General features: G+C 44.6%; 1 protein-coding gene across 2 annotated transcripts in view; it reads left to right on the top strand.

The window, feature by feature from the left end:
- Positions 1-14,996, top strand: part of efnb3b (ephrin-B3b) — a 79,437-nt gene extending 64,441 nt beyond the window's left edge. For both annotated transcript variants that reach the window (XM_042401458.1, XM_042401459.1), the window contains exons 3-5: positions 4,786-4,878; positions 7,608-7,667; positions 10,921-14,996. In XM_042401458.1, the coding sequence (XP_042257392.1) occupies positions 4,786-4,878; positions 7,608-7,667; positions 10,921-11,357 (590 nt within the window). In that variant the 3' untranslated portion in view covers positions 11,358-14,996. The remainder of the gene's footprint in view (positions 1-4,785; positions 4,879-7,607; positions 7,668-10,920) is intronic.
- Positions 14,997-15,265: the final 269 nt, after the last annotated feature.

A 15,265-nucleotide genomic window follows, 5' to 3' on the forward strand; every position in this document is an offset into this window, starting at 1 on the left:
TCACAAATTCACCCTGAAAATGTCCTAAAACAATATTCCACCATCCCATTTAAATATATATTGAAATTGGGCAATAAAACAGCACTTCTCGTGATTTTTGAGCAGAGAAAAATGTGAGTTGTGTCCCAAACTAGACAGCGGGACGTGACAGAAATAACAACATCAGCATGTCCACATATTCACATCGCTCACATAGGAGCAAGTGTTTTGCTGCGGGAGGCCGGCTGTCACTCAGCATGTGCAGAATATATAACCACGGCTGCAAAAATCCACCACAGGACGGGGAAGGAATAGAGTAGGAGGGCAAACATTGAGGTTCGGGCTGCATCTTGATGCAAATGAAGTAGCTTTGCATAGTCCACTGCAGCGGGCGACAGTCAATATAGAGCTGAACGCATGTCAGACATGGAGTTTAAGTCCCTGAATGAATGAGCAAAGTGTGATATGACTCCAGTGAAGTCGGAGTCCGCTTTTACGTAACTGTGGGCAAACTTGAGATGCGATAATGGAGCCAGAGAAGAGGTTTGGCCCAGCGCTGACCTTGGTAATAACAAGAGAGACACAGAGAAAAACTCTCATCCACTCTGTGATGTTTTCTATGGACTAGATACACACTGCTCCCTCGGCCCGCCTGGCTGCCTGCCTCCGTGTGTGCCGAGCCCCGGTGCTGTGCAGTCTGATTGAGGTTGACTGCAGTATTATTTCATTAATTAAGTTTTTCCACTTCCTCCGCCTCTCCCTCCTGTCTTCCTGTCGAACGAGGGTGGCGGAGCGACGCCCTTCCTCTCCTCTGTCCTCTGGCGCTTCACATCCCCCCATCACTGCTGATCATTGTCTCAATTACTCATCCCTCCTCTCCCTCCCCTGTCTCCCACTCTTTCTCTCGTTGTTCTTCCTCCTTTCTGCTCTTATCTCATCCCAAATTGCTCTATATACTCCTCCCCAATCCTTTTTTTTTCTCTCTCTCTCTCTCTCTCTGTCCTCCCTAAAGTGAGGTGGGAAAGATTTCAGGAACGCCAATCCTACATCTCTCCATCTTTCCTCCCTTTGCCTCTTATCTCCGTCTCTCATCAGGATTTCACAGATGCTCTGTGATTATTTCCACCTTGATTTGGTGATATTGTTTCCCCCCCTGAAGTGCGAGGAAATTTGCAGCACTTAGTTTAGCAACCAAGATTGGGAGGGAATATTTTCGATCTAAGGACAAAGCAGCTATGATCTCTTTTGTTCGTTTTGCTCCTGTGAAATTGTGATTCATGGAAATAGTAGCACCTGTAACATGTCTAATGGATTGAAGAGGATTTGCCGTGATACAGTTCACTGTTTTAACAAAAATTGGTGATATTTGTGACCTGTTGATTATGATGTTAAAAAAATAGCTTGCATTTGCAAAATTGCATTTGTGGAGGCTCTCCTGGTTCAATATGGCTCTCAGTCTGTCCCTCTTTGACTCTCCCTCTTCTTTGTATCCATTACCGCTCCACTCTTCCATAATGGAGACATTAGAGTCTTTTACCTCTCTGCTATCTATCATGTCATTTAAACTCTTTCCTTACTTTCTGTTTTTAACTTCTCCACTCTTTCTCTGTTCTATCACTCTCCGCTCCCTCGTTCTATGAATCTCATCTTCCTCCTCCCTCCTCTTCCCTCTGTCCACTGGGCTCTGGGTCATCGCTATCGTCTCACATAGTCTCCTGTCCCCATCATATCACCAACAGCTTGTCACAGGCAATCAGTCTCCCTGCCCGGCTTCCCCGCGCGACCTCCTCCTCCTCCTCCTTTCCTCACCCTCATCGTCCTCACCTCCCTCGTCTCCCGTCACCTTCTTGTCCTCCTTCGCATGTCAGGAGTTATTACTCTCAGAAATCATAGTCCTCCGCTCTTCTCTCTAAGACCAGTTGAGGGTATTTACTCCATCCTCTGTTCCTTCAATCAGTGCTGCTACATTCAGTTCCAGCCCTGCAGCCCATTACATTCCTGTTATATATCTCTCCAACTCTGTCCTGGTTTGAAGTGAAGGGTGAACGCGTGTAATCTCTCTTATGTCACCTTCTTAAGTTAAGATTTAAGGTTTCTCATAGATGCATAGCAATGTTTCCAAGAAAATAGCGTAAGAATTAATGTTATTCTGTATATTAAATATTTCATTTTTGATGATGGTAATTGAGACAATAAGTCTTTTTTTTCATATTTTTTCATATACTATGCCTCAGGATAAGAATATGTAATTAATGATGTTAAAAAATCTATGTAATTTAGTGCAGTTTCATTCAGTTAATTTGCTAAATTATTAAATCTGTGTACAGAATTGAATACAAAATTATATTTTGACAGACCGCTCAAACTGCTAGTTCCTGACATTTTTAACTATTTATAAGGGAGACAGTTGCACATAGAAATAGAAAATACATTTCTATATTTGATTCATCCATTGTCAAAATGTACATGGTTCATGGTACACTGTAAAAACAAATGCAAACATACTGAAAATAAATATATTTTCTCTGTGTCATAAAGAAAATATGAATACATTTCCCCCTTTGCCACATTCGACTGGATAAACAGGTAGTTTTTGTATGAAGCGTACATAATGTTCTCTATAACAATAAAGTTAGAAATGTCACTTGTTCTGAATAAATTCATATTCTCAGAGATCAGGTGAAGTGAATGGGAGGTGGACAGTAGTCTATCCACTTCTTTTATTTTTACATGCTACTTTTGTCATTTTTCATTAAACAAATTTAATTTCAGAATCAGCATGAAGCCTTCACCCTAAACTGACGATCCTTTGAGTATCTCTGAATAATGATCAAAACATGTAAAAAATTTCAATGACACAGTTAAGCCTCAATAAAATTAGAGCTGTACTTAATTTGGTACAATTTCCATTTATTATGAACTTCATTAAAATAAATTGGATTTTCCTCCTACGTTATTGTAACAGAAAATATTGCACAAGCAGGTCTCATGGACAAAAAAAAAAAAATACTCCAAAACTATTTTGTGAAACGAATAGTAGAAAACTTGAGGAATGGACAAACTTTGCGCAGCGCTTTATTTAAACATTCTTTATATATCCCATAATCCATCCCTGTCTCCTGGCTTTCCCACCATACTGCTGTTCGCCTTGACCTCCGCCTGCTTCTCTCCTCCTCCTCCTCCTGCTTTCACACTCAGCATCCTGCAGGGATGGAAGGAGAGAGAGAGAGGGAGGTGTTAAAAGTAAAGCTGCCTCTTTTTCACACCTCCCTTTCTCTCTCCCTCTCCCTCTCTCTCTCTCTCTCTCTCTCTCTCTCTCTCATCGAGCCATCCGCCATCCCTCCCTCATTGCTTCACTTCAGACGGGCTAATCTATAGCCTGCGGGGATGTGGCGGGGGGAATTATTTTATATATATATATATATATATAGGTTGTTTTTTTTAGAAGATGAGGTGAGGGTTGGCCCCAGGGGCTATCATGGGAAAAATAAGGATCGACGGGTGGTATGTGCAGGGGTGTTCGGGTGGGTTGGTGGAAAGAGGAAGAATATGTTTACTGTCTCTTTTGCTAGCCACTGTGGCTAAAACATCCGTCCCCTTTACAGACAGGTTGTGAGTGATGAGTGAGCACTTGTGTACAAACGATTGAGAGTGACTGCAGCTGCAGAGGTGTGATTCTCACTTTGTAGGCCTCTCTCATCTCCTTGACCTCTTCCTTCTCTCATTCTTACCTTTGTCTCCCCTCTCGCACGGTCTCTTTATCTCCATATTTCTATCCCTCCACTTTTACTGTTTAATCCCTCCATCCTGAGTCTCTCTGTGTGTTCCTTCCTCCTCCTTTACCCTCTGCGACCTGCAGACCAGTGATCTTTAATGCATTCACTGACATGCTTTATATAAGAAGAAGTGTTAGAGTGTAACAGGAATTCATGCACATACACACACCCTATTGCCAATGCATTCAGTCAGCACTGCTTGACCTCCTTTGGCCTCCCTCCAAGATTCACGAGGAACACACTTGTTTGATTCCTGCATGGCTTTTGATGCTCGTTTCATTGAAATTCTCTCAATCTGACAGTGTATATTTACTGTTTTTATTCAATTGAAGCATTTTCTAGTGTAATAAAAGCTTTAACAGCTTACAAATGCATATTAAATCCCTCATAGCCCACATTAATACATCAGCTCCAGCTTTCAAATCAAAGATTTCTCTTAAATTTGCTTAATTAAAAGACAAGCAAAGCTAGTAATGCTGTATTTGGAGCTTTAACTCATTCAACACAGTCTGTATTCTAACCAATCAGGTCCAGTTTCTCTTTACACAAAGTATTATGTGTCTCAGGGGCTCCATTTTATTTCATATGCACCCTTGATTGGATTACCATCCCTTTTTTCCATCAGCCAGTCTATGCCTCTCTAGATTACCCCCCTCTCCTGCTATTTCTCTGAGGCCAAGCATCAATTGCAGTTGACTGAAAGCGGTTGAGTCCATGCGGCACGGCGGGGGTGTTAATGAATTCCGGCGGACTGCTAAATGAGGACTTATTAAAGTGCTGCCGCCTCGTAGTTTGACATTTCAGAGCTTCTGGTGGAGTTTTAAATCGCTGCCTCTGCAAATGTCACTCGCTGACTCTCTGGAATGGTTGACTATATGAATAGAAACTATTGTTGGCATCGGCTATAGATTGAGAGAGTTTGTGTGGTTTTAATGGATGGGTTTTCACTGTATGTGGGTGTGTGTGTGTGCATGTATATACCACCCTGCTACTTTGCTAATTGTGTAATTTTGTGTTTCCATCCCTCCAGCTACGTCAGATGGGACGCGCCAAGGCCTGGATAGCATGAGAGGCGGAGTGTGTGCCACGCAAGGCATGAAGGTGGTCCTGAAAGTGGGGCAGAGTAAGTCCTCTCACCTCTCTCTCTCTCTCTCTCTCTCTTCCTACTTTCTTGTCTCTCAGGCACCCACACGTGAGCTCGCCCATCTGTACAACTGCTGGAGTCTACCACCACACATGGACTCGTCTTCACACACTCACTCATAAACACACACATTGCTATTCATGCAGCACACACTATCACTCACTTAACACACACTATGACTAACATACATTGGCTCCAGTCCACCACGTCTCACATCATCTGCCATCTGTACAGCACACAGTGGCACATGCATTCATTACTGCACCTTATCTGACATGCGGCCTCTTCCACTTTTAAACCATCTCTCTTATCTTCCTCTGTATTACACACACATGCTATACATACACACACACACACACACGTACCTTGCTTCTTTGTGCGTGTGTATTCTCACTGAGCATATTAGGGCTTGTTAAGTGGTGAGAACAGCGAAGAAGTGTGGGATCAGTCAGCTCTAATGAGCCCTGTTGACTCCCCTCTCACTCTGTCTTTTAACTGCTACCTACTCATGCTGGACACACACATTCAAACACCCACACATTGAAACACACAAATCCCTGTGCGATATATACATTACAGGCATAAACATTAGCTCACACAGGCAAGCACACACACACACACACACACACACACACACACGTACATGGGCAAAGACATGCAAACTCAAGGCATATGGACACTCACGAACACACCAGAACACACACATTTAGCCACACAGCAAAAGCTGCCAGCTAAAGCACGATAACAAAATGACTCCACTCGGTGTTAAAGCACACAGTCAGTGATTTTTAATGACTCGTAGCCGCACACATGTCTAATTTGTTTGGAAAATATTCACAGGTAATGACCCTCACGTGCAGGCTTTTCAAAAAAAGCAGCAGGAAAAGGGCCCATTTAAAGCATTTTCACTGACCTGTGCATTCCTACACATAATAGGCACCTGTCCTTCACACGACCCCCCCAACCCTCCCCAACACACACACACAAACTCACTTATTTCTGTTTCTTTAGCCTATGCGGTGTTATCAGGGCTTGTGTATTGTAGGTACTCTTCAGAAAAGATCTAAGTGGCGCTGCTGTGGCTCTATCAGCCCACAGCATCAGCATAGTCAGCTCAGCTCAATAGAAATGCCACCACACACACACACACACTTTCTTTCCCCTTGCTCTTTCACCACATGGGCAAAGAAAAACATCCTTCCTCTGCACCTCCCTCCACAGGCAAACCCTCTGACACTTTTACACAACTCTACACACATCTTTCTAATATGTCATCTTTTCTTTCCTGTTTGCTCTCTCCTGGTTTCACCCAGTGTCGTTCCTCCTTCTCTTTTCTCCTCTGCCCTTCCATCTGCGTTCGCCTTTTTTTCTTTTTCGACCCCTTTTCATTCAAGCAACATTGCCCGCTTCCTTTTCAAATTCACTTTTTTCCCCCCTTCGTCCTCATCACCTCCCTTTCACTTTGCATGCTGGCCATCTCTCCTTACAGCTCCCTCTCAGTCCCCCTCTATGTTATTTTCTCTCTGCCTCTGTCTTTCTGTCTTATCTGCTATGTGGCTGAAAGGTCACGTCTGTGTTGTTTGTCGTCTAAATAAGCAGCGTGCCGCCTCATGGTGATCTCTGATGAGATATGGCGCTCTGCTCCGCTCCGAGGAACACACACACACACACACACACTTGCAAAATGCACACTTCTACTCTCGCCCCACACACATACATTGACCTGTCTTCTCTTATTTTATTCTTTATCTATCTTGCTTGCTCTCTCTTTGTCACACACACACACAGGCACGCGCACACACAGCCTGAACCTCCATCCACTAGCCCCTGCTGACCACACAGCAGTTCCTATTGATCCAGACAGCACCGCCCCTAACTTCTGTTTGGTTGACTGTCATCTGGGAGCCACCAGCCAATAGCTTTACACTTTTCTAAATGTCAGTATCTATAGGTTGATGGCTGTGCACACACACACACACACACACACCAGTATATATGTGTACAAGGGTGTGATGAAGTATGTGTTTGTGTGTGGTTTACTATAGAGTTTCATCCATAGGCACCCCATGGTTTTATCTATTATGCTCTCTCATGCTGCAGCAATGACCAATAGCAGACTTTCTTTTTAAAATGTTGCATAAACTGCAGAGCTGAAGAGTCATATCCCAACATAAAACTCTATTCTTACAGCCTGTGCTGTCGGCCAGATGGCTCAGAAGCAAACAAAATTAGTATTTTCTGAACCATCTCTTTCAGTGATGAGGAGTGGCACTTCCACAATGGTTGCATCTGTGTGTGTGCGTGTGTGTTTGCATGTGTCGCATAAACGCACTTTAATGCCATCACCATTACTGAGGGCTTGCTAGACAGATGGCCTGATTTAGTGACTACAGATTACAAACCGTTATGGCCTTGTGTAAATTCACTCTGGCCAAAACAACAAACGGCCTCTCTTTAGTTTCCCATTCAAACAAATGGAGAAGTGCTCATATGCTGCACATTGATGCCCAATCAATATGTGCTCTCCTATTATGGGAATGGAAGGGAGGGAAGCTTTTATTAAAGCTCTTCTGTCTCTATTTCTCCTTCTGGCTGGCCCTGTCTTTGCTAATGTCACTATTTGAGAGCCTTGGCTGCTGTAGAAGATTGAAACTGTCTCTGTATTTCTGCCACTCTGCTCATCTTCCACTCTTATTTTCCCTCCACAGGCCCATATGGGCTGCCTCCAAAGAAGGAGTCAGCAGGACGCTCCACCACCGGAAACTCAGGTAAGCAGGAGACCAAATAGAAGTAATCCATAACATATCCATCCTCAAAACGGATGGAGGGAATAAGTAAAGACTGGTAGATGAAAAGAAAAGCAATGGGGAAAGGGAGGGAGGAGGCGACAGATGGAGAATGTGCAGCGGTGACATCTGTGGATCTCTATTTAATTCCATATCTTTCTCTCTCTCTCTCCTGATCTCTATCCTTACCCTCCTCGTCTCTGCTCCCAGCCCTCCGAGCTAAGTGCTGCAGACGGGGAATGGATGGCTAATAGCTACCTTGGGAGAAGGACAAGAAAAAGAGAGGGAGGAAGAAAGAAACAGGGGGAGAGAGAGGGAGCGAGAGAGAGGCTAGGAGAGCAAGAGAGAGAGGGCTAGACCGGCGGCGACATTTCAGAGAGTTATTATTTTCATTAGTTCGGGCGGCCTGGATTCTGTAGTTCCGTTGAGAAAGAATGAAAGAAATGAGAATTACAGAAAGATGAGGGGAGAGAGAAGAAGAAGAGACATAGGGGAGTGATGGAGCAGAGTGGGTAGAAGTGGGAGGCACATAAGGAGGAGAAAGAAAAGAATAATTGAAAAGCAAAGAGGAGAGGGGAATAGAACAAGGAGATGGAGACGGAAAGAGGCTAGATTCATGCTCTATCTCAAAGCCATTCAGTGGAGAAAGAACATTCATTCTCAATTGTGTTCATTCTTCTTTTTTTTTTGGTGGTGGTTAGTTTGTGTACTATACCAAATGTGTGAATAGGGGCATTCACACATTGTCCAATCACTTGTCCATACTTCACATAGGTGAGAACAGTATGTGTGAAATAACAAAAGTATGCATTGTTTTTACTCGTATTAGACAAATAACACCACGAGACTGATTTGCATCACACATATAATGAGGGATTTTACACATTTTTGTTCCTCTGACAAAAACATTAACACACACTTAACAACATATCTGAAATGATTGTTCTGACTCCTGCCAGCGATTATGTCAGAACTTCTAATCCTCATGTGAATACACTCAAAATCATAGAGTCAACTTAAAACCGGACTGTTGATGGCAGATTTTGTAATGAATCTGATGCCAATGATTTCATCTCTGATGATCAGAGTTGTTATGTGTCCATCCGCCTGTTTTTTTATGAGTATTTTCAATTTGCATAAAGTAGCTGTGGTGGGAGAAAAAAAATGACATATCGTAAAAGAAAACTGATAAAGTCTGATGAAAGGCTGTCTCTTCTAATGTAGATAAAGCATTTGACACCTTTTTATACCGACGCTCCACCAGAGATCCCTGAAAATAAAGGATAAAACAGAGGTGTACGGTATATAATCACAGTGTTCCCAGTTCAAGTCCAGATGGAGATCTTTGTTGCACCACCTTCTCTATCACCAGAGCAGCTGATAAAAACACCACAAGGTACACATGAATGAGAAGAGACAAATAAAGACAATGGGAAGAGTATATCAGAGTTACACCAATGGTGCTCCATTAATTATGTACCCGTGTCATATCCTCTTGAATACATTTGTGTTAAGGTTGTTGATGGATACATTCTCTGATTCATGCTTTATTTTGAAATAGTTCGGAAATTTGCATGAAACTATTGGAAAAAATACATCAAAAATGTGTTCAAGACTAACTGCTTCTTCCTTAAATGAGAGTTGCACTCAAGGCAAAAAAAGAAGATAGAAGACAAGGATAAGATTATGTTTTCACCTTGACCTCTGCTTTAATTTCTGACCTGTTAGTTGCCTCTTTCCAAGGTGAAATCCACTAATAATAATAATGAAAAGGAGGACGGAAGTAAGGGCAAAACAAGGGCTCAAAGTCTGAACTTGTATGGTAAAAAAGGGAACACGGAAAAGGAGTGAGAGGTGGAAAATAGGGAGAGTGAGAAGGTGAAGGAAGAGGATATAATAAAGAGAGCCGGTGAAAAGCGGCAGTCATAATGGAGATGGAGAGTGAGGGATGTTGGGTTAATGGCAGGAGGAAGAAAGCAGGGGGAGGAGAAGGGAGTGTAATCGACGTCCGGCATTAGCGCTTTGCTCCCAGTCAGTCCAGCGCGACAGGGGGCCTAGCGGCAGGGGGATGATGTGTGCTTTCTTGCATGGTTGTGTATGTCCATATCTTAGTGTGCGTGTATCCGCATGTGTGTTTTGTGTTGCTAGGCACTGAGCTCAGAGCAAGGTAGGTCATTACTGCTACAATAACTCGAAGATAGAGAGAACCACGGAGCTAGGGAGGGCGAGGAACCGGAGGAGACGCAGGAGAAAGACAGACAGGGAGAAAAGAAAGAGATGTGTGCCAAGAATAATGATAGACCAATCCAAAAGCTCTATATAGAAGGGACTCACATTACTGGCCTTAACCAGTTCGCCACACACATTCACACGGTCCGGCGCCGGAGCCTCACCCCCCCCCCCCCCCCCCCCCCCCCCACGCTATAAACATACACACACACACAAATGCATACACATACACACCTTCAGACCTTCATCCACCTGCTGAGTTCTGACCCGACCTCCTGCAGGGAAAACTGTGAGCTTGGAGGCTGTGAAGATCTTAGGTTTCAGGCAGACACACAACAGACAGAGGGAGCAACCGCCTGACAAACAGAAAGGTAGAGTGACAGACAGTCTGATAAACAGACAGACAGATAAAAAGACAGACAGGCAGGCAGGAAGGCCAGCAGGCAGGCGGAGTGTGTGGTCTGGTGGTCGAAGCAGAGCGGGGAGGTTCTCTTCATGTGGCTGGCTGTAATGCTAAGTAAATACAGTTGTTAAGGTTAGGGAAATAGAGTGTGTTACCTTGATACACACTGCGGCTTAGCCAGGCTATCCACAAGAGTATATGCTATACAGTACGCTCACACTCGCACACGGAGTCTACGGACATTCCTCTCCATTTTATATGCACTGCTGTCCACTTCATCACATCAACAAAGAGACCACTTATAAGCTTCTGTGAGATTTGCTGCATACTTATTGCATTCCACTGGGTTAAGTCTCTGCAGCAGTCACTAGCAGGGCTAAACCATCACCATTACTCATGTTATTGTGGTACACAGCTATATGGATTGGTATGTTTATTTAAAAGCTCATGAAAACACATATTGAGAAAGCAAGCTGTGTTATTGCTCTGGTATATCAGTGATGATTAATATGCATATATAAATCAAAGGGAAGCACTGAAAGCAGCTTGTGATACTGTAGATGTTGGAGCAGGATTGTGAAAGCGTTCTGTGATTTCTTTCAGGCGGTTCAAGGAACTCCACCCAGTCTCGAGGACCCAACACGTTCGGGGGAAACGAGGGCGGCGGTGAGAACGGGCCTCTCCAACCCTCCAACATCGCCCTCATCGCCGGCGCCGCAGGAGGCTCCGCCTTCCTCCTGCTAGTCACCGCTGTAATCTGCGTGGTGTGCTACAGGCGGCGGCACGCCAAGCACTCAGACACCCACCACCCTCCGCTGTCGCTGTCCTCACTCACCAGCCCCAAGCGGGGAGGCGGCGGGGGCATCACGAGCTCCAACAACAACGGATCTGAGCCAAGCGACATCATCATCCCGCTGAGGACGTCGGACTCGGCCTACTGCCCACACTACGAGAAGGTGAGCGGGGACTACGGACACCCCGTCTACATCGTCCAGGAGATGCCGCCTCAGAGCCCGGCCAACATCTACTACAAAGTATGAGACGGCCGCTGCTCTGGCCGACTGGACACACCCACCTCCCTCTACCCATTACCAACCAAACCCCCGCTCCAAATGAAGCCACAGCAAAGCTCGCCATCACAGCTCCGACCCTGAACCCCTCAATACTACCAGTATTGTCCCTCGGACACCCTCCCACCGCCCCGTGAGCCCACACCCCCGGCCACAGTTGTGTTTCTAGCTGAATAAACCACCCCACCCCATTCTCACACAACTGGGCCACTAAGTGCGTGTAAAGGGCGATGTCGCAACCATACACAGCCCTTCTCAACAAGGCCCTCACGAATGGGCAAGATCCTCTGAGTGCCCCCTTCTTGTTAACTCAGAGCGAAAAAAGCCCCACCCGTGCTGAATAGAAGAGTCGTCCCCAAAACGCCAGTGTGTGTGTGTGCGGCAACACACTCTTTTTCTAGGAGTATGGATGTGGCGTTGGGACTTGTGATGTTTTAAAAAAGAAAAAATTAAGAAAGAAAAGGACTACAGCTTAAAAAAAAAACAAAAAAACAAAAAAAAACTACACCCCTGAACCCACTTAGCGCCGATGAACTCTGATTCTCAGAGGCCATACCTGCCTAACCCACCGCCCCACCCCTCAGAGCTCCTTCAGCCAACCAGAGACTGGCCCCTGCCACTAACTCACCAATAGGATTCTAGTTTGTTTGTGTTTGTTTCTCCTGAGAAAACAGGGGCCTCGGACTCACCCAATCAACTAGCCGGGGGTGGCGGTCACATGACCGGGCCCAGGCCTGAGGAGGTCCGATCAATCGAGTCACGGTGACACTCAGAATCTTGTATATTTTAATAATGTGCGTGTGTGACTGTGAGAGTGTGCATACGACTTGGATAATAATTATGGCGCTGCTGCTCCACATTAGACATGTGTGTGCAGTTAGTGTGCTTCAGTACAGCAAGTTTGCATATGAGTTTGCATATGCGTGCGTGGGGTTTAGTTTATGTGTGTGTGTACGCTTTGTGTGTGAGTGATTGTGCGTACGCGTGCGTTCTTTAGACTTGTCTTAAATACCAAAACACAAAATAGTGAGCGAATATCAAAAAAGTGAGATTTTTTATCGCTATCAACACTTATAGATTATATATATGAATATCCAGTAAATAATTTCTAGATGTTTTTTTCTGTTTTCTATTGTTTCATTATTTTTACCCACTCTGTTAAACTACACTTCTGTTGCTAGACATTTTTTATCTGCTGTTTTTGTTTTTCACGACTTAGAGCGACCTTATTTCCTTCCTTTTCCCTTTGCGTTGTATATTAATTTAATCCCTGTTTTAATTTTCCCGGCGAATAGAGGTTGTTTCTCTCTTCCTCTCTTCCCTCTCTCATTCACTCCCTCCTACCCTCCCTCCCCCCCTCCCTCCTCCCTCCCCTCTAGGGTCTCTGAACTCTGTGTATATTTTTATAGCTCCTTGTACTATGCTGTAGTTTTGAAGTTTAGACCTCGTTTGTGGAAGTGTTGAGGTAGAACCATCTATGAAAGTTTTTTTTTTTTTTTCAAACGCTTTTTTTGAAACGCAGAAGTGAAAAGAAGTGAGGGACAGGAGGGGGAGGCGGTGATGGTGAGGGGAGGGGGGGATGAAATGACAAAGAAGAATAAAGGAAAAAGAACAGGGCAGGAGAGAGAGTACTGTCTGGGGAGGAGGAATAAAGCGGCGTCTGAATGCAGAACTTTACAAAAAAAAAAAAAGAGAGAGAAAGAGAGGAAGGGAGGGAGGGAGGATGAGGAAAGAAAAGACTGTGAAGGAATTGCACACTAAAGAAAAAGAAGCTGAGGGGAGGGGTGGATGGGAGCGGCAGGAGTGAGAGATGAAGGATCCCAAGGAAGGAAGGATGGAAAGAGTGGCTGGTGAAAGGAGAGAAACCTTTTCTTTGAACGGAGGGTCTGAGCCGCCTGAACGGAGGCAATGGACCGACAGCCAAAACGGATTTCGAAGGAGTTGAACTCTAACCATGGAAAGGAGAGATCTCATCACACACACGTGCACGCACACACATTTACTGTGACTCGGTCACACTTTACGTTAACGTGAGGTGGCACATTTCAGATTTGCTCCTGTTTTCCGCCAAAATTTGTGTTAAAGTGCATCTCTGTGTATCACAAACACACACACACACACAAACACACACGCACGCTCTCTCATTTACTATAAAAGGCACACACAGTGCACTGCTAGCTGCGGACACACAAAAAGTGAAATCCCCCAGGCAGTCGGTACACTCTGTTTCTCTATGTTTGACACACAGACACACACATCCCCTCCCACACATCCCAACACGAATTTCACACCTTTTAATGACTGCCACAAATGCCTACTGATTGCATTGAATGACATACATTCTCTCTGGTGCCCGCTTGCTCTCTCAAACATACACACACACACACACACACACACACACACACACAAACTTTCACCCACACCCGACAAAAATGCTGATTGCTTTCATATGACTCTGTATTTCTGTGATTAAGACTAACCCGATGGACATGGGAGGGATGAAAAGAGCGTTTGTGCGCGGTGTGTTTTTCTCCTCTCTCTCACACACCCTCACGCCCTCACACAGACGCCCACACACACACATACACTAGTGCCCAGCACCTCGACCATGGAGGGCAATAACATAACGCTGTGTTCAGAGGTGCAATAAGTTCACATGTGCATACTAATAAAGCTGTTTTGTGTTGCTCAAACATGTTTATGGCTTATGTGTAAACTGGGTGGCAGTGGAGAGCTTAAGCTTTTATTTTTCACACACACACACAAACACAAACACACACACACACACATACACACACTCACACTCATAAGGCCTCCAGTGATGTAGCCATGATGTTTTCTGTGTGAAGCCAGTGTTAAATCTGGACCTTACAGCATTTCTCAACTGTGTTTTGTATCAGTATCTAACATCATATAATAGATATGTTTCATAATTAAGTGTCACATTCGTCCGTAATGACTTTGTTCAACACATGATGATGTTCAGATATGTTTTTATATCATGGTTGAGTTTGGATTGTATTTGACTGTATCAAAATTGATTTCAAAGATGAAATGAGGGGGAAAACACCTCAGATACTTCTTTTTTGTACAACTACCGACTTGTGTTTTTTATGTATGCTATGTCTATTTAAACATACTCAGAGTACCTAAAATATCCTCCAAGCCAAATGAAGTGTCTGTTACTCTCTCTTCAACAACTTCTGCAACTCTTTGGAGCGCTCCAATCCAAAATGACAGTATTTTGTTCAAAAATGGCTGCTGCCGCGAGGGGGAAAACAAAACTTCTCGGACTTTACGGCATCGACTCCGACGAAGAAGCCACTGCCCTGTTTTCAGTCCACTTGGCCCCCTGTCCCCTCTCCTTTTCAGCAGAATGTCAAGTATCTCTTGGACTCAAAAGTTTTTCTTTTAATGTTTGATTTTCATGTCGATGTTCTTTCAAAGTTGTGTCTCTGACTCTCCGTGTTTGTGTTTGACCGGTCGACTCAACGTGTTGGCTTTTCTAAAAACCACGGACACAGCCACTGGTTGTCATTTTGAAAAGAGAAAGAAGAAAGTGTTGTTTCTATGGAACGGGAGAGAGAGAGAGAGAGAGAGAGAGAGAGAGAGAGAAAAAAAAGCAGCTACCGCCTAGCTCCCTCACCTCTCCGTTGGTGAAAGTGTGTGTATGTGTGTGTGTAAATGTGCGTGTGTGTGTGTGTGTTTCTTTGTGCCAATAGCCAGCGAGCGGAGGCCGCGGAGCGAGGTGGCTCTCGTATGTGACGTGTTGAGACTTTGTATTTGGGACACCTCTGTGTGAGAAGGGTTTTTTTGTGTCCTCTCCTCCTCTTCCTCTCTCCTCCTTACCCCCTTGTCTACTCATCACGGCGACCCCT

Source organism: Thunnus maccoyii, chromosome 22, assembly GCF_910596095.1.
Source record: "Thunnus maccoyii chromosome 22, fThuMac1.1, whole genome shotgun sequence".
Classification (NCBI taxonomy): domain Eukaryota; kingdom Metazoa; phylum Chordata; class Actinopteri; order Scombriformes; family Scombridae; genus Thunnus; species Thunnus maccoyii.